The sequence below is a fragment of the Sylvia atricapilla genome, chromosome 2 (genome assembly GCF_009819655.1).
Source record: "Sylvia atricapilla isolate bSylAtr1 chromosome 2, bSylAtr1.pri, whole genome shotgun sequence".
Lineage (NCBI taxonomy): Eukaryota > Metazoa > Chordata > Aves > Passeriformes > Sylviidae > Sylvia > Sylvia atricapilla.
In genome coordinates, this window is record NC_089141.1 from 13,876,074 (window position 1) to 13,894,428 (window position 18,355).

General features: G+C 42.8%; 1 protein-coding gene across 1 annotated transcript; it reads left to right on the plus strand.

The window, feature by feature from the left end:
* Window positions 1–1,728: 1,728 nt before the first annotated feature.
* On the plus strand, window positions 1,729–18,312 carry GPR89B (G protein-coupled receptor 89B). Its single transcript, XM_066340908.1, has 14 exons — window positions 1,729–1,855; window positions 4,271–4,330; window positions 5,089–5,192; window positions 6,689–6,795; window positions 7,579–7,680; window positions 10,485–10,605; window positions 10,851–10,931; window positions 14,127–14,236; window positions 15,212–15,300; window positions 15,683–15,775; window positions 16,074–16,169; window positions 16,718–16,807; window positions 17,420–17,485; window positions 17,626–18,312. The coding sequence occupies exons 1-14, from the start codon at window positions 1,814–1,816 to the stop codon at window positions 17,830–17,832; spliced, it is 1,368 nt and encodes a 455-aa protein (XP_066197005.1). The 5' UTR covers window positions 1,729–1,813; the 3' UTR covers window positions 17,833–18,312.
* Window positions 18,313–18,355: the final 43 nt, after the last annotated feature.

Below are 18,355 nucleotides of genomic sequence, written 5' to 3' on the forward strand. Positions count from 1 at the left end.
GATATCAGAAGATGTAAAATAAAAGGTCTCAGATCAGATACAATAACCTGCTCCCTCAGTTCATTTCTCTGTGAAAGCTGAATGTTTTCTTCTCTTTGCAATGCTGCAGACAAGGAGACAAATTTCAGACCAAGAAGTCTGGGAGCAAGACAGAAATCCAAACAATCAGAGACTGTGGAACTAATCTGGTGATTTGGCATGACCATAGATTTGTTTTCCTAGTGAAATGAGTTGTAATGAATAAAGTTTGCTGATTTTCAGTCAGCAGGGGCTCTGTGCTTTGTTAAACTCACAAGTTGATTCTTCTCTTCTGGTTTATTATTTTGAATAGAGGGAGTTTTGAGTGGCAGTGTTTACAATCATAAAATAAGAATCATTATTGGAAATCATGGTTGGAAAAGGCCTCCGAAATCATCAAGTCCAATTGCAAACCCAGCACCACCATCAAACTGTGTCCTCAAGAGCCATATCCATGTTTTTCAAACATTTCCAGGGATGGTGACTCCACCACTTCCCCGTGCTGTCTGTTCCAATGTTTTACAATCTTTTCTGTGATTTTTTTTCCCTAATGTCTAATCTAAATGTCCCCTGGTGCCACTTGAGGCCATTTCCTCATGGTACGTTTTTAAGAGGAAAAAAGAAAAAGATTCAGACGCCGTGAAGGTCAAGTGGGAACATGACTGTGACATGAAGGATTGGATCTCACACCGATAGCTATCAGGAAATCCCCTGTCTGCACTTTTGCTTCCCTTCTGGCTCCATTCCTTGACATATTGTAATTGCAAGTCCTGCAAATCCTGAAAGGCATCTACAGCCCAGTGCTTGGCGTGGAGGGAGGATGGAGAGGGCTCCGTGCGGGAGATCAGTGTCCCCTTAGGGGGCAAGAAGGGCCAGGAGCAACTGTGGTGTGCCAAGGGCCACTTACTGCTGCCCTGCTCCTGCAGAGGAGTCACAGCAGTGCTAAAATGACAGAATCACAGAATTGTTCAGGTCTTTAAGAGACCTTAAAGATCATCCAGTTCCACACCCCTGTCATGGACAGGAACAGCACCCACTAGACCAGGTTGCTCAGAGATTCACCCAGTCTGGCCTTAAACACTTGGAGGGATGGGGCATCTGTATCTCCGGGAAACCTGTTCCAGTACCTCACCATCCTCACAATAAAGAATTTCTTTGTCATGTTTAACCTAAACCTGCCCGCTTTCAGTTTGAATCTTGTCCTGTCACTGCATGCTCTTGCACAAAGCCCCTTCCCGTTTTTCTTGCAGGCTCCCTTCAGACACCGTAAGGCTGCAATTAGGTCACCCCTAAGCCGTCTCTTTTGCAGGCTGAACAACCCCAGTTTTCTCAGCCTTTTGTCGCAGGAGTGGTGCTCCATCCCTCCAATTAACTCGGTGGCTTCCTCTGGACTTGCTCCCATAGGTCCATGTCCCTTCTCTGCTGGGCACCCCAGAGGTCGGTGTTCCCCCTCCCCTTCCTGCTGTGCCTCGCACACCTCCTGCTGCCCCCAGGCCAGCGGCGGATGCCCTTCCCGCGGCTCTGAGGGGAGCACCTGCGCTGAGTTTCGAAGGGGCAGGCGAAGGGCTCAGGGTGGCGGACGTCCCCACTCCCTCCCCTCACACCGGCACCGCCACGTTTCCCTGGCCGGGGCAGGTCCGCCAGGGGGCGGAGTTTCCCCGCCCCTTGGTCCCGCCCCCGCCGCGAGGAGGGCGGGGCGCCGTGCCCGGGGCACGCTCCCGTGCGCCTGCGCGCCGCCGCCACCGGAGCCGGAAGCGCGGCGGGCGGGGCGGAGCGGGCAGCCGTGGGCGCCGCCATGAGCTTCCTCATCGACTCCAGCATCATGTTCACCTCACAGGTAACCCACCCCTTCCCTGCCGCTGCTGCGCGGCGCCTCCGGCCGGGAGAAGAGCGAGGGAGCGGGGAGGTCCCGCCGTCACCGGGCTCCCTGTCCCTGCGCCGTGCCCGTGCTGGAGGAGCGTGGGGGCGGCGCCTGGGGGCGCGCGTGCGCAGCCGTGCGCGCGGGGGGCGCGCGGACCCTCGGGGAGCCGAGCCCGGCCCAGGCGAGCGGAGCTCCGTTTGAGTTTAAATTTCATTTTCTCCGCTGGGAACAGGCAGGGAGGTTCATTTTGCTGATCTCTGCCGAGTGCCTGGCTTATTTCTGGTGTTTCCCAGCGAGGCTGATCCTAGGCAGTGGGACCAGATGAAAATGCGTTTAAGTGGTTCACAGAGAGATCTGATTTAAGCTTCTGAGCTGGTGTGGAAGTTTGTTTTGTTGTGATGAGGGATGAGCTGAGGAAAAGGAACCTCTCAGCAGCAGGTGGTTGTCTTAGATAGACTTCAATGCACAACCCTAATTCCTGACAATTTCAGGACAACTTTTGGCTGTGTCTTAGAAGAACAATGCCCTCCCATTTTATAATGCTTTGAGTTTTGCTTATAACGTGCTTTTTCACTCTTGGTGGCTTGAGCGTAGCTTTGGTACTGTTAACAATTCACCCAGAACAAAAACTCCCACTTTTTTGCTTTGAGTTCTGAGCTCTAACTTATCTAATAGCTTTTCTTTCATTTCTAATGGCAGCTTTGACTCGTCTCATCACCTTTAACACTACCAAGTTAGATGTTCATTCAAATCGCTGCATGGAATTGTCAAATGTTCAAGATTTTGCTGAGTTTACATGTCACATTCAACTGCAGTGTCTTGGAGTGTGAACTTTTACCAGAATGTCTTTCTTTGCTTTTGTACAGTCCCTAACACAAGGAGAGTCTAATCTTCATGGTCAGGTTTCTGTAATTGTACTTATCTCTCCTTCTTTTTTCTCTTACTTCTTTTTGAAATGTTTGTCTCTACCTTTTTTTCTCCTTCCCACTGTTAAATGTGGAATTGCTTTATGTAGATCTCATTTGCTTATCATACTTCTTTAACTTATGACCTGTAGATAGGAGGCTTATGGAATATCTTTCCTTTTTGCTAGCAGCTACTTGCAAGTCTGAAGTCCTCCTCAAACAAGTTTTGCCAGCTGTTACCAATCACTCATTCAACCTCATTCCTATTTCAGTTGTTCTTTCAAGGCACTGTGTTTGATCTTCTTGCCCAGCTTTCCAGGTATTCGTTCTCTGTAAATCATGTTAGTGTGTTGCCTTTGTTACTGTGGGTACTCCTGATGTGCAGGGAAGTAATCCACAATAATTCCTTTGGGTTTGTTTTTGATTGTTTCCCATCTCCATGGCAGGGTGTCCGGAAAGTTTTGGCCACTTCCATGTGCTCTGAGGAGATACACTGACTTTAGTCCTTGATGTCTGACATATACTGAATTTTTGCTTTACCTTGGTCAGAGCTACTACTGTAAAAAATACTGAGTATCTCCTGAATTCTCTTTTTGCTTGGGTTCTTTTAAATCGTTGCACTCCATTTCAGTCTTATGAGGAGTAGATGGGGCTACCCACAGGAGGCCTGACAGCACAGTCCCCTCTAACTCTCTGAAGACAGGTAATTGCAGCTTTAGCCACCTTGTTCAATATGTATTTACTTCACTGAAGTAATTTGCAAAATAGCTGTGATATGAAGTTGATCCCTTCAGGAGTGTGAAGAAGCTTGAAGGTAATGTGCTTTCACAGCCACTGAAATGCAAAGTGTTATTAGCTTTCTGTGCTTCATCTGCCTTGTCCATGTGGCTTTCTGCAGCTCCGAGTTGTGGTTTGAGGCATTCAGCACTGCCTTTTCCTGCCTTAGAGACACTTGCAGCACCTTTCATCCACAATGTGTCAGTGTCTAACCAGATGTGCTGTAAAGACCTCCACAAAAAATTCACATGCACCTTCTAGTCTACAAGAGACAGATGATTTTATAAAATTTACTCATCCCCAGAAGATGTGCATGTGGCAGACATTTAAGTGTTTGCTTTGCCTCCATTTCTGTATTTCCTGTAAAGAAACCCCTAGGCTTTAATTCTGTAGATTACAAGAGTGAAAGAAGAATCAACAGTGCATAGGGTTCTGGCACACCAGGAACTGAGGAATTCTGAGAATTTAGGAGCACCAAACTCTCTTGTCTTGTCTTCCTTAAGGCCATAGCCTTTTGTGTCTGCTATACATGGATATTTAAAATACTATTTTTGCTATGGTACAGTAGCAAATTTTAATCTTTTGAGATCTTGGGTATTTTGGATTAGCTCTTTTCCTTCCACTTATTTAATTTACAGTCAACAGCACAGTGGATTTGTGTTTGGCAAGTTGCAGGATGCAAGTGTTGAGTGCTTCATCTCTCCTGCAGGTGCTGTTCTTTGGATTTGGGTGGCTCTTCTTCATGCGAAAGCTCTTCAAGGATTATGAGGTAAGGAGCCTTTCATTACAAATCTGTATCTTAAAAAATTACTCCCAATTATACAAATATTTTTTAAACTGCATTTAGCCTTAGTCCTCTCTTTAATCCCTTTTATCTTATCTGCAGTTGCTTTCTTTTTAATTTCCTCGTGTGCTTCTATTTGAAAGACTCCTGGATATCTGTGTAAATGGGTTCTTCTGTGGCCACTGAAAGTTTCCATACTGGCTGTGTTAAATAAAATGAAATATGGAGGAGATGCAAGGGTATTAGTAAATGAGAGAAGTGTTTTGCCTTTTGCCCTAGTAAACCCACCTTATATAAAGTAAAATTTTTGAGACACAATCAAATCCAGTGGTTTACTTTAAGCTCTGTGAGATGTGTCAGTTGCAGCTGAAATGGTTGTGAGGCTCAGATGGGATAAAAATGCCATTCTCTTATCCATAGTGGAATATGAGATTGTAGTCTAGGTCAGAGGTGGTTCAAGTGCAAACCAAATTCAGACCCCAACAGTTTTTCTGATGTGGATTTTGCTTTTGAATCTAAGGTTAATATCAAAGAGCTCTCTTAGTCTATGAGTTTGCCCTCTGTTTTCCAAGAGGCTTTTGGCTTCCTCCCAAGCAGGTAAAGGGCTTGGTTGGTGCCTTTAAGTAAGAGGCTGAGTTGTGGGCCATCATACCTTGTGATTTGTTTTGTTAGCTGGGGTATATCAGGATGCCATTCCAGAAATGTCAATGCCCACTGTCTCTGGATTGGTCTCTGCATTGCAGGTGCGACAGTATGTGGTCCAGGTGATCTTCTCTGTGACTTTTGCCTTCTCTTGTACCATGTTTGAACTCATCATCTTTGAGATTTTGGGAGTGCTGAACAGCAGGTGAGTCTGGGAGCCCACTGGGGACTGGCCTGCCTTGTGCTCTGCAGCTTCTTCAGTCTAACTTCTAAATCAATGGATTAGTCTTGGATTGGGGAAATCGTGGGAAAAAACTGTCAACAACTCAGTGAAGATGTTTGTACAGCAACATGCATTTATTTGACGGAACATGGGACTAGTAGCCATAAGTTTCCAATTTTCCATGCAATTGCTATTATCAGTTGGTCTAGGTCCTTAGGGCAAGGCTTTAGCCTTTGATTTTCTCCTTTTGTGAAGGTTAAAAGAAATTACTTCTTCTGTGGAAGTATTGTAACTCTTCAGATCATGCTAAGAGCATTTTTCAGATGCTGAAGACTACAGAAACTTTAAGCACTGGTTTCTCTTTTGTGGTCAGAGGAGTGAATAAGATGTGAAGCTAATTGTGGAGTGAAAGCTCTGTCTGTAACAATACAGGATTTGTGAATCAAAGGTGAACCCCCCCTTGACAATAGCGTGAGGACTTCTACTTAAAGGGGATGTTAAAAACTATCTTCTTTGGAAGTCAGTAGGAAAGAGAAGATAGAACAATAACATGTAGAGGCTATGTTGGGTTTCTTCTTATTCTGTCTCATCATACAAGTATGAGAGAGCAGACAAAGGGGTTGAAAGGCAAGAAGTACAGAAGTGATGAAAAGTAGTTTTAGTTCTGTATGTTATTAATATGTGGGGCTGGTAGGAAAGAGATCACTGAGGAGAATGCTTTTATAAGCTTCAATAAAGGGCTAGACTCCATTATAGATGAAAATGTTTGCCTCTGAATTACTTAAGAAAAAGTGACAAGGATCCTTGTAATTTCTTCTTCCCTGAGGATAAAGACGATATGTGTTAATGTTGGGAATGGGAGCATGTATTTTTCTGTTCAAGTAAAGTGAAAGGTCAGTTCAGCCAAGATGAATCTCACCTGCATTTGACGACTCTTAATTTGATCAGAGGAGTATTGATCACGTTGATCTATATATGTGTTAATAAAACCTTGCTTTGCAAAGTCTTGCAGATGAGACAATTCACTCAGAAGTGAAACATGCTGAATTATCAATGTTAAATATTTTTAGTCTTTTCAATATAAATTACCTCTTTTTTGACTCAGCTGTTCATTAGAAAATTAATTACTGCTTATACTTAGTTTTGATTTACTGTTCAACTAGATGAGCAGTCAGTCACATGAATCATTAGTCACCATAGAAAATGCAGTATTTGATAAAATACCCAGCCTGGTTTTCTGGAGTTGTTTAGTTTTAAATACACATTCTTGACCTCTGTATTTAAAAATAAAACCATATAAAACCCCAAACAATTCCCTCTCCTCTACCCTAATAAAAAAAATCCAGAATATTCTATATGCTAAACAAATATTATTCGTTGCTTGATGTAGTTGAAAAGATTTCACTGACATGCAGTTTTCTTTGAGAAATTTGTTGTATTATGATATCATGCTAATAAGTGTTTTGGCTTTATTTCAGCTCTCGATATTTTCATTGGAAGCTGAACCTGTGTGTCATTTTGCTCATCCTGGTCTTCATGGTGCCCTTCTACATTGGTTACTTTGTTGTGAGCAATATCAGATTATGTGAGTACTTGGTTTGTGGCAGGGCAGCTGCTAATTTGAGATTAGGACTACAAATGAGAAATAATTTTGGTCATTATCCTTGTACCTCCATGCTTGCTCTGGCTTTGTTCTGGCTAAATACCTTCTCTTTGAAACTTTATGCTTTTTCATGAACCATTCATTGAACAGTCAGGAAATGCTTTACTTGGCCCCAGTGCTGCTTTTCTTCATGGGTTTCAGCAAAGTTGAGCACTTTGGAGTAATATTACTGGGATTTGTTCCTTTGCAATTTTAAGATTGCTGCCAAGCTCTGCAACCCTTGGCAAGGCTGTGTTGTTCTGCTAGGGGGCGAAAGAAATGAGGCAGAGAAGCTCAATAAATCACTTCTGAAGCAGAAAGGCTCAGTAAATTACTTTTGCTTTTTTTGTTTCTACTGTATCTGGATGAGGCCTCTTCCATGGGCTAATGGATAATTAACCCTTGAGCTATTGATACTCATCATTCTATGTGAAGCTTAGGCATGTAGGTTGGGAATATTAAATGTGTAGTTTTGCCATGAAGATGAAATATTTAAGATTCATGTTCAACATCACACAAGAAGGAGGCAGTGAAATGGTGCCATGTGGACTGTGAAGCCTTGTGGGAGTGAAGGGGTGCACACTGCAAGCTGTAGCTCTGTCAGGTGACACCTGCTTTGGCCACCTGTTCTCAAAGTAGCATTTAGATCAATGTAGAAATGTTGCAAGCTATAAAAGCCCTAAAGCAAGAATCCATTTTAAACGCTCCCTTTTTCTTCTTCATTAGTGCACAGACAGAAACTACTTTTTGCGTGTGTTGTGTGGTTGACATTCATGTATTTCTTCTGGAAGTTGGGGGATCCGTTTCCTATCCTCAGCCCAAAACATGGTGAGTTTCATTTTCTTGCTGATTTCTTCCCTCCTGCAAATAGGTTTTGTTATTTCAGTTTCATTTTGGAGCTGTTATTATCTCAGCTCTGCAACTGGGACTGTAGAAAGTTCCTGCAACTGAGGGTCTGCTCTGCTGTGAAGTCTGCAATGTGAAGGTTGTCAGACTGACAGAAATGGGTGGATAAATCCGGATTATTTTCATTAGTTTTCTTTCAGTACCACAGGAAAACTTGGAGGAAGTAAGTCCTAACTGAACCAAGACTGTGTAAGGACATGGTGTACTTTGGAGGACACAGAAACTTTATCTCCACACAAAGTTGATGACAATTTTTATTCATTTACTTCTTTCTACTGTGAGACTACACCTAGTTTATTTAAGAAGAACAATCAGTCCTTCATCTGACTTCTTTTCAGTCAGTTTTTTCTTTCTTGTGACTGAAATCAGATGAGTTTAGCACGTGTGGCTGTCCAGTTGTGTCCAGTGTGCCTGGACACTGAAGCTGCACAGACTGCAGCCAGCAATGGGCCTGACAGTTGTGCTGGCTTTGGTACAGATTCCTGCTGTGCCTGAGCCCAGAGGGTGTGCAGTTACATGGGACTGGAGTGTGTCTGCTGGATGCCAGAGCTGTTTGTGTGCAGAATTAGCTTGGGTGTCTCTCTTGTGGTCATGAGTATTTACAGTGTGATGATACTGTGTGCTCTTGGCCTGGTTTGGGTCCAACAGGGTTAGCATGTGCCTGGCTCTGCTGAACCCTTGAGGCACCTGACTGTGCTGAAGGATTGTAACACTGTTAGAACCAGACTATTTGTCACCTGTGTTACCTGTGTAACTTCTATTGCCCTTCAATTTCCCCTGCACTGGAATATTGTTTGGATATTGCTCCCAACAGGTGAAATTCAGTCCATTTCACAGAAATTGGTGAATGTGTCTGTCTGCATGCAAAATGCTCAGCTTAGTCCTTCTGTTCTGTGACAAGCTGCTTGACTCTGTACTCGCATGAGAAGTTGAAGGATACGAACTGGTGTAGGGTCTACTCACCCTTTCATCTATGATCCTAAAAGTTTCCTAAGAAAAGATGTGTGTCTGTTTTGTAATTGTGTCATTTGCCTCTGAAATCCAGCAGCTGATGTATAGTGCATATCCCTCTACCCAGTGTTCCACTGCCAAGAAAAACTTGTGTCCATTGTGAGCTGCAGAAGGTGCTTGAGTTGGCAGAATGTAATAATCCAGTAGAAACTTAGCCATGGGGTTTGGGTAATCCTCTTTAGGTGAACAGAAGGTTCTGGGAGGCTGTGTAACACCTGCAGATCTCCAGAATGGGTAGTAGGGTGTTTTCTGGTTTTAATTGTACTTTCGAGGGTGTGATACCTCCACCTAAGAGTTTTTCAGTGCCTTATCCTACCAGGTGTAGACATGAGGTTAGAACAAAGGATTCTACATGTTTTTTCCCTGCTGTATTGTTGGGGTGCTGCTGTCCTGCATGTACAGACAAGGCTGCTGTGGGTTTCATCAGGGAGTGGTGACCCAATTCAGGCAGGTGGGGATGGGGATGGCAGTGTCCTGCAGCTGAGGACTGCACCATTAAGCAAGGGCTCCATTGGACTGCAGCTTATTTAACAAACCTGAGTTTGGGAGCTTGTAGTAGAAGGAAGGTTGTGCTTAATGACTCACCAGTATTCTGATGAAGCTCTTATCTGAGTTGTTGAAATATTCATTCACTTTGTGTGTGAGTTTCATGGGGAAGCATTGCTGCAACCAGCGGAATGTCATGTCATTTTGAAGGCACCTCTGTTTTAAGTGCTGCGGTCTGACAGCGTGTGGGGCAAAAGGCCAGTGTATTGTAGCACATTCTGTAGCTCCTGTAAATCTCTGTGCAGCTGCACATGACTGAGTGTCTCGGTTTCCCTTTGTGAAGTCTTTTTGCCTTGTTTTCATCATTCATTCCACTTCTCTGAAGCATGAAATGTGGCTTGGCACTCAGCCATCTCAGCTTTGCAATCGTGTAAGCTCTAAATGTGCTGTGTGTGGCAGCTGCTCTATAACCAGCTCCCTAAAAAGTGAGGGGTGTTAACTACACATGGCACTGTGTCCTGGGAAGGCAGGTTGAGGTCTGTGTTTAAGAAAAAGTGCAGCCTCAGTGCTTGGTGATGGTTACAGCACAGGCTTGATATTCATGTTGAATTTCATGTTTTAGAATCCCCTTGGTGCTTGGGTGGAAGACCTTGTTGATGGTCACCTCAACGTGTTTGTTCAACCAGATGAACACTGAACAGCCAGGAGCAGCTTAAGCTTCCCAACTCCACTGTCCTACAAGCACAGCTTGTATCTGATCTGGAGAGGTTGCTTTCAGTGGAATGGGGGTTCAGACATTTTTAGGTCAGGACCAACTGGTTTGGTAATAATTGCTGATAATTGCAGAAGTGACTTTGTGGAAGGCACTGCTTTGTAAGTGCCGGGTGGATGATCTGTGTTCCCATCACAGCAAATGTTAAACATATTTTATTAGTTTGGAACCAAAATACTGATATTTAGTCCTCTGCACATATCCATATATCTGTCTTAGGTTTCTTCGGGGCTGGGGTTCCCCATCCCTGTTTCTAAGCATGGTAATGTGATTTCTGAGGGAGACTTCCTACCCTTTCTTCTCCTAGTCCCTGTCTGTCCTTCCTGTTACTTGGGGTCATTGCAGTGGGAAGGCAGTCAGATTAATTGAGCAGCTCTGTGTTGTGTTAGGAAGGCCCCAAGTGTGGAGCAGAGTGAAGAGAGCAAGGTTGCTGATGCCATGTTTTTCCCTCCCTCAGGAATCCTGTCTATAGAACAGCTCATCAGCCGTGTTGGTGTGATTGGGGTGACACTCATGGCTTTGCTGTCAGGATTTGGGGCTGTCAACTGTCCATACACCTACATGTCCTACTTTCTCAGGTAACTGCAGCCTTGTGAAATACTTGTCCAGCTTTTTGAGATTATTTTTTGCTTTTCCTGTGGCATTGTTTCAATTTTTTTTGTCACTTTATTTCCGAACCTAGCTGTTGTCATGTCTGCCTGCTAGAGCCCTTTCCACTTCCACTGCATATTCCCCTTATACAGGCTTTTCTTTGTCTCATGGGCATGTGCACATCTCCTATGAAATGGGGTAGCAGGCCTAAGTGAGGGTCTTTATTTTGCAGGAATGTGACAGATGCAGATATTCTGGCTCTGGAGCGGCGGCTCCTTCAGACTATGGACATGATTGTTAGCAAGAAAAAAAGGTGAGAGGACAACAGTAGCACAAAATTATTTATCTCAAGAATTTGCAGTCAGTAGGGTATAACATGGTTCTTGAAGTGTTGTAAGATGGATTTTGAAATCTGAATTGGGTTGAGCTGTGTGGTGTTTTGTTCTGGCCTGTTTTTAATACTAAGTGGTGCCCTTTGTGGCTGCAGTGGCACAGATTAGGCTTCCATCACCATTTGTAACTCTCTGCTGGCAGCATAACTAATCTGTAGGATGAGCACCTTTCTTTCCTGCCAGGTCAGGGACCCTTAGGCCACTGCAGCTGGCTCTTACTCATGGTTTTAGGACAGAAAGTGGTACATATGGTGGATCCTGCTCAAAGCTGAAGTAGAGTAGTGAGCTGGTGTGGACACAGCTATATTCTTGCAAACAGCAAGGTTTATGTTGGTTAAGTTTTGCAGAATTGCAAAACGTTGCTAATGTGGATATACTGTAGTACACAAGTGTGCCGTCAGAACTCTGCTAGCATTGCTTTAGCTTATTCCCTGCCTCCATGCTAAAAAAACCTACTTTCAGAAACAATGTAATTTCACTGAAAGGATATTTGTCTGCATATTTCATATCAACATAACATATTTCATGTCTTGCTAGTAGTGCAGAATAAATCCAGTTACTGGAGTCACTTTAAAGGTTTGACTATCTGACACAACAGTCTCCCAGACTTTACTTTTGGCGCCTTAATGTTTCAATGGAAGCTTTTAACGTGTGCAGGGGAGCTTTTAGATAGCTTAACCTTGCCAAATTCATCACCGTGTATGTATCTGCTGAGGAGTATTAGCTGATGGAAGTGTAGTTAAAGCATAACCTCCTTCCCCTTTGAAAATGTTAAGTGGTGAACAATTGTTAACTCTGTATTTGTGGTCATGTGTAAGATGGTAAGTAGTGAGAGAATTTAATTACTCAGGTTTAATTGATTTAATTGACTGGAAGCACACTAAACGACTGCCTTTGGAGTTAACAGATAGTGCTGTTTCTGACTCTGCTCTTTTGTACAGTGTTTTTGGACTTTTGGTCCAGGGAGAGTGATGTTGGGGCAAAAGTCAGGATGCCAATGGCTTGTAACTAACTAGCACTTTCTTGCCTTCCTATGGCCAGGAAGTCTTCTGAATATGGCAACTTCCTAACCATTATGAAAAGCTGTGTATTAATCACTTGGGAATTATAATGAAGCTTGTGTAGATGTATTAAAAAACAAATAAACAAACAAAACCAACAAAAACTCCCAAACAAACTGCAAAATTAAGTAGTCTCAGAACTGTGCAAGAAATAGCAGAAGCTTGAGTTCTGTAGATTTTGTTCTCTTTTTTGCTTTGACAGAGAGCAATTGCCTGCATTTGACTAGTTGCTCTTATAAAGCCAAATTTATAAGGTTAGATATGTATCAGTCCAAATGCAACCAAGTAATTGGCAGAACAAGTGGGAATCGCAGTGTTTTCCAGCACAGGGTAGATGCTACAGTTCCATAAATTGTCAGTGATGTGCTGGCCACCTTCTCAGTACTACTTGAGTACAAGTAGTACAGAATTTATCAGTGAGCACAAGAGTTCTAAGGCAATAGAACATAAAGCTTTTTGGTTTTTTTGCTGATCCTGACATTTCTTCTCATGCTAACCCTTATTCATGTTGGCTTTCTAGTCAGTAGGAGATAGTTGGTGAAAGTTGTTTGGCCTGATGGTTTTAGCACAGGAATCACTTTTTTCTCCTTCCTGAGCACAGTCAAGTAAAGCCTTACGGAAACTCACCTCTAAGGCTGTCAGTCTTTATCCTCATTCTTGCAGGTGTGATGTAACTAAGCCTCAGGTTTGAAATGCCAGCATTCTGATTGGATTGCTTCATTTGGATCATGTTAGAGTCAGATCAGCTGATGTGACACACAAATATCACATAATATCATTACTCATCTGCATGCATAGAGTGTGTGGGGCTTGTCTGTGGTTCCTTTCTGTGAGGTCTCCACTGCTCCTGGCCCCTGTGGATACAGAAATCCCTGCCACCTCTCAAAAGAGAAGATCTGCCTTTGTGTACCTATAGCCTTGTGCTTCACCTGGACATTGCTGCATATTTGCTGCAATGCTGTGGATCATTTGGGATGGACCATGTGAATCTGTGTACTGTGACGAAAGCAAGGATTAAAAATGCATTTCTTACATTTGGCAGCTATCAGGATTCCAAGATCTCTCTTATTTGTAGTCTATGGCCATATGTGCTTTTTATGTGTATGCAGGGTGTCTCAAGGGTGTTTCTTTTGCTGATATGAAGGGAATGATGGAATGATTTATAATTTTTTTTTTTTTTTACTGCACCGCTTATCAATGGCCTTGAAGAGGGCTCAGTGCCAAATGTAGCAATGCTGGCTGCAGCTACAAGAAAGGGACTAAACACTACAGAATCATGGATCATCCTGAGAATCCTGTGAATATTTTTCAGCTTAGGAATGGATAACTTTCTCACAGATTTCAGTGGGGAGAAATGTGAGGGAATGAGACCAGAAGCCAACACAGCTTGTGGGGATTTTGCTGTGGTGCACGTGGAAGTGTGAGGGACGATAGGCAGCTGCTGCTGGAGTGTTGGAATTAACTTCAGGAGTCACATTCAGATCGCCTGAAGCATCCAGTGGTTCAGTCCAAGAATGGATTTGTGTGTTTCTGCTTCATAACAGCTTGTCATGCAGCCCAGCAGTGAGTGACAGCATACCAGAGAGTGCTCTGCACACCATCCAGAGCTCGTGGCTCTGTGGAAAAGGCGGATGTGCAGTGATAAAGAAGAGGTGTGCAAGCAGAGGGAGGAGCATGAGAAGTCTTCTAATTCCTCAACTGGAGATAACACAGCCATGTGTTGGAGGAAGAGAAAGCAACTAATCACATGACTAATAAATCCATTTGAATTCTGAATTTTTAACTGGGTTTAAATCCCTTTAGGATTAAAACAGGATCCTGAATGGAAGTGTCTCATTGAATCTCACTTGATTAGATCTGGGCTCTACTCCAGAGCTAATCAGGATAATTTTATGTTGTGGGATTGGTGTTTTGTGGAAGAAAAAAGGGTCGTCTCTTTTTGGTAAATTTAGCTTAACAGCATCTTCTAAGAAAGTGGTGTATTTTTTTCTTTTTTCCTCTTTCGATTTTTTGTAAAAATATATTCCTAAGGACTTTTGTTTTCTGTTCTTTCAGGATAGCAGTGGCTCACCGGACAATGTTCCAGAGAGGAGAAGTGCATAACAGACCCACTGGCTTCTGGGGAATGATAAAAAGTGTTACAACATCTGTTCCTGGCAGTGAAAGTATCCTTCATCTGCATGCTGGCACCTGCCTTGGGAGGTGGATCCAGCTTTCTTTGTTTTGAGAAGTAGTGTGTTAGCTGGGTCAGTCACAAAGCATTTGTGTTTCAACACATTTCAAGCCTAATGTCTACTAAGAGTGTTCTCCAGCACTGACTGATCTTTTGCCTCGGCCTTGGGCACAGTTTTACTGTGTTTACACAGGCAGAAGTTTTATGCTTCTGCCCTGCTCTATAAATGTTCTGTTGCATCACATTGGGTGAGGTGTACAGTAGATCAGAGGACACTTGATGTGCATACTTACCACAGAATCATAGAATGGTTTGGGTTGGAAGGGACCTTAAAGATCATCCAGTTTCAGCCTACTTTGTAGAAGGAGTCTGTTGGGAATGAATCAGGGTTGATCAGTTGGTAAGCAACTTCTCTAATAGTTGCTTACCAACATTTTCTGTCAGACCAATTGAAGTGTGCGTTTTGCATATTTGAGGCTGAGGTCTCTTCTCCTCTCACACTAGCTGCTAAAATCAGAATTTGGCTATTTGACAGACTCTTCATAGAAATCACTAATCTCTTGGAGCAGTTACTCAGCAGTTTTGTTTATGAAAATGATCTGAGGTGACATCTTGTGAGATGCACTTCAGTGGCAGGGGACACTGATCAAAGTGGAGCAGCAGTTTTTAAGAGCTCTGGTTGTATTCTGTGATGTGTTTCCCATGCAAAGAAATAGTTTGTTGCACAACTGCCTGAATACTGTATCCTGCTTACCTCCTTAGACTGGAGCAGTGTGCATCAGGTACATCCTTCAGATGTCTGTGGTGCTGTATTAATGAGGAACATGAGGACTGAATGACAAAGCTGATCTGTATCTAAGAGGAGACAGAACCATTAGATGTGGCCCTTGAGCTGAAGGTGGAGAATGTTTTGTTCTTAATTAAGAATTCAAGATGTGTTCTAGCCTTGACTATGTTGGTTTGCCAGATCTGTCCCTTATCCAGCAAGAAGTGGATGCCCTGGAAGAATTGAGTCGGCAGCTTTTCCTGGAAACTGCTGACTTGCATGCAACAAAGGTACATAGCAATTGTCCAGATGGGTGTTGGGAGGTCAGAGTGGTTTGAAAGAGTGCATGTGTTATGAGAAATTGAAATCTGTTCAATAAGTAAATGATGAAATGTAATACAGTGGAGTGAAGATCTATTTCTTTAACCTTGGGGCTAGATGACACTTCCCTTCCAGTTCAGATCCATCCCTGAGTCTGCCCCATGACCCTATAACCATTCACAAGCTTATGAATTCACACTTAGGGGTTCAGAAACATTTGAATTAAAAGATGTAGAAAGATAGGGCTGTGTTTGCTACTGTTGGTGCTCCATTACAATTATATGTTGTGGGTGATTGTGAAAATGACATATTTTTTATGTTCCACTACTTCTCCCTTTTTTGTATTTCCAGGAGAGAATAGAGTATTCCAAAACTTTCCAGGGAAAATACTTTAACTTTTTGGGTTATTTTTTCTCCATCTATTGTGTCTGGAAAATCTTCATGGTATGTAAGTGTTTTATTGCATTTTCTATGGATGTATACAAATATACCCTGCATAGATTTCTTTAAAATCCAGAAATTCTGAGAGAAACTGGCCCTTGGTTGAAATAAAGCTGTAGATATGGCTTTTTCTATAGAGCATTAGTAATTCTTATTGGATGTGTTTTGTGCCTTCTTTGGCAATCTGACCACCTCTGCCCTTTCCTTGGTGGTACAGTGGAAGAGTGATGCATGAGCCTCACCTGTGAGAGTGAGAAATGCTTTTGCCTTTTGCTTGAATGTAAATCCATCTCTCTTGCAGGCAACTATCAATATTGTATTTGACCGTGTGGGGAAGACTGATCCAGTCACAAGAGGAATTGAGATCACTGTAAATTACCTGGGAATCCAGTTTGATGTGAGCCTTTATTAATTCTTACAGCCTTTTCAGCGATTTATATCTTATCTAAATAAGATCATCCTGCTGCTAGGAAGAAAGTGAAAGACCCTGAGAATGTGGCTTTGGCTTTTGACTTACTGAGGAGGAAAGGAAAATGCACCATGAGCATTGTTTTCACAGTGATTTTATGCTGAGATGTGGTCTTGCTAGAGAGGCAACGATTTTTTGTTGTTGTTTTGGAGAAATAGAAGCACATTAGACAAACTGCTTAGATTGATACATTCAGCTATAGAGTAATTCTGATTGTTTATGCAAATAGTTGTTCTGTCAATTACATTTAAAACATATCCCTGTGAAAATGGGGTTCTTTGGGATTGGTATAAACTAACTCTCCTTCTCATGTGTTTAGAGTAAACAGTTGGTAATACATTTGTGAAAATATCTGTTACATAAACCTGTGTTACAATTAGGAGAGAGACAAAACCCCTGAAGAATTGGCAGCTGTGCAATGTGGTGTAAATGAGGTTAGTGTTAAAGTTTTAACTATGTTCTTCTTGTTGATACAGGTCAAATTCTGGTCTCAGCACATTTCCTTTATTCTTGTTGGAATAATCATTGTTACCTCTATTAGAGGGTTGTTAATCACACTTACAAAGGTAAGAAGCAGGACTCTTAAGTGATTTTACACAGAGAAATTAATTATCAGATCTTTCTCAATATGCATTTATGTTTAAATATCTGAATATAAATTCTTGCACAGGGAGGAAGGTAGGAAGAATACCTTTGGCAGGATATTTCCCCAATCTCTGTCAGGAAGGGATCTAGATGTTAAATAATATTCTAAATGGAAGCAAGGGTTCAAAATTACGCTGGAGCCAAGGTTTATTGGTAAGGTTGATGAGATGGTGATTACTTAGTTTAAGCTGGTGGTTACTTAATTTAAGCTGCTGGTAATTCAACAGACATGTGACTCATGGACTTGACCTGGCCTTTGGTAACTATGCTTAAACTTCTCTGTATTGTTTTGTGATTTTTAACACAAGCTGCAACTGGCTGGGGGAGATGGATGTTTCAGGCTAGGCTTTATGAAAGTTTAGGAAAGTTTGAGGTTTACTAAAATAGGCTACAGGTAGCCCTCTGGAATGTATGGTTTCGATTGGGTATTTTTAGGTGAAAAGGTATTGAACAGTATGTACCTTTCATGCTGTCCTAAGGCACATGAGACTTAGCTAACTGCTTATTTCCAATGTTTTTTGTTTTTTCCTTAGTTCTTCTATGCCATTTCCAGCAGCAAGTCCTCCAATGTTATTGTTCTGCTGTTAGCACAAATAATGGTGAGTGTGGAGAGCCGTGGGCACACCCGTGCGCATTTCTGCTGCATACCTTGTGTGTGTTTAAACACATAGCAGTATCTTTGTGTGCTGCCCCCTGTGAGCCCCAGAGCAATAACTGCTGTCCCTGTTTTGACTTTCAGGGAATGTACTTTGTGTCCTCAGTGCTGCTGATCCGCATGAGCATGCCTCCGGAATACCGCACCATCATTACTGAAGTCCTGGGAGAGCTCCAGTTCAACTTCTATCACCGTTGGTTTGATGTGATATTCCTAGTTAGTGCCCTCTCCAGTATCCTCTTTCTCTATTTAGCACACAAACAAGCCCCAGAAAAACATATGGCCCTCTGAGGCAGAACTGCAGCCATGCACTGCTCTCTGCCCTGTCAGCTGCACTGCTGAGCTCCTGTGGATTGCGGAACTTGGAGAGACAGGACTGCTCTGTGTGTTCTGGCAGTGTAACTGCAAAACTTGGGAGAGACAGGACTACTCTGTGTTCTGGCTCCTTGAACCTCCACGTGTGTCATCATCAAGCTCTGTGGCTCATTTTGTTCAGTGCCACAGCTGGAAGGGACAGGGCTGTGTCTTAAACCTGAAACAGTTCATTGCCAAGCAGTAAAAGCAATCCTGGACACACCATTATCCAGGGGCATCAGAACTTCTGTGGTAGGCTGGCTGAGGGAACACCTCCTACTGTTGGAACAACATGTTGACAGAAGGCACCAAGAAATGTGATTTTTCTTTTGAAAATCAACTCATAATTGGGATTTGGAGGACAGCAGTTATGGAACTGAATGTTTTAGTCTGTGTAATTAAATAAGCTTTTGTAATGTGCAAGTATCAGTTGTTTTTTGTCAGTCCCAAAGATTTGGCT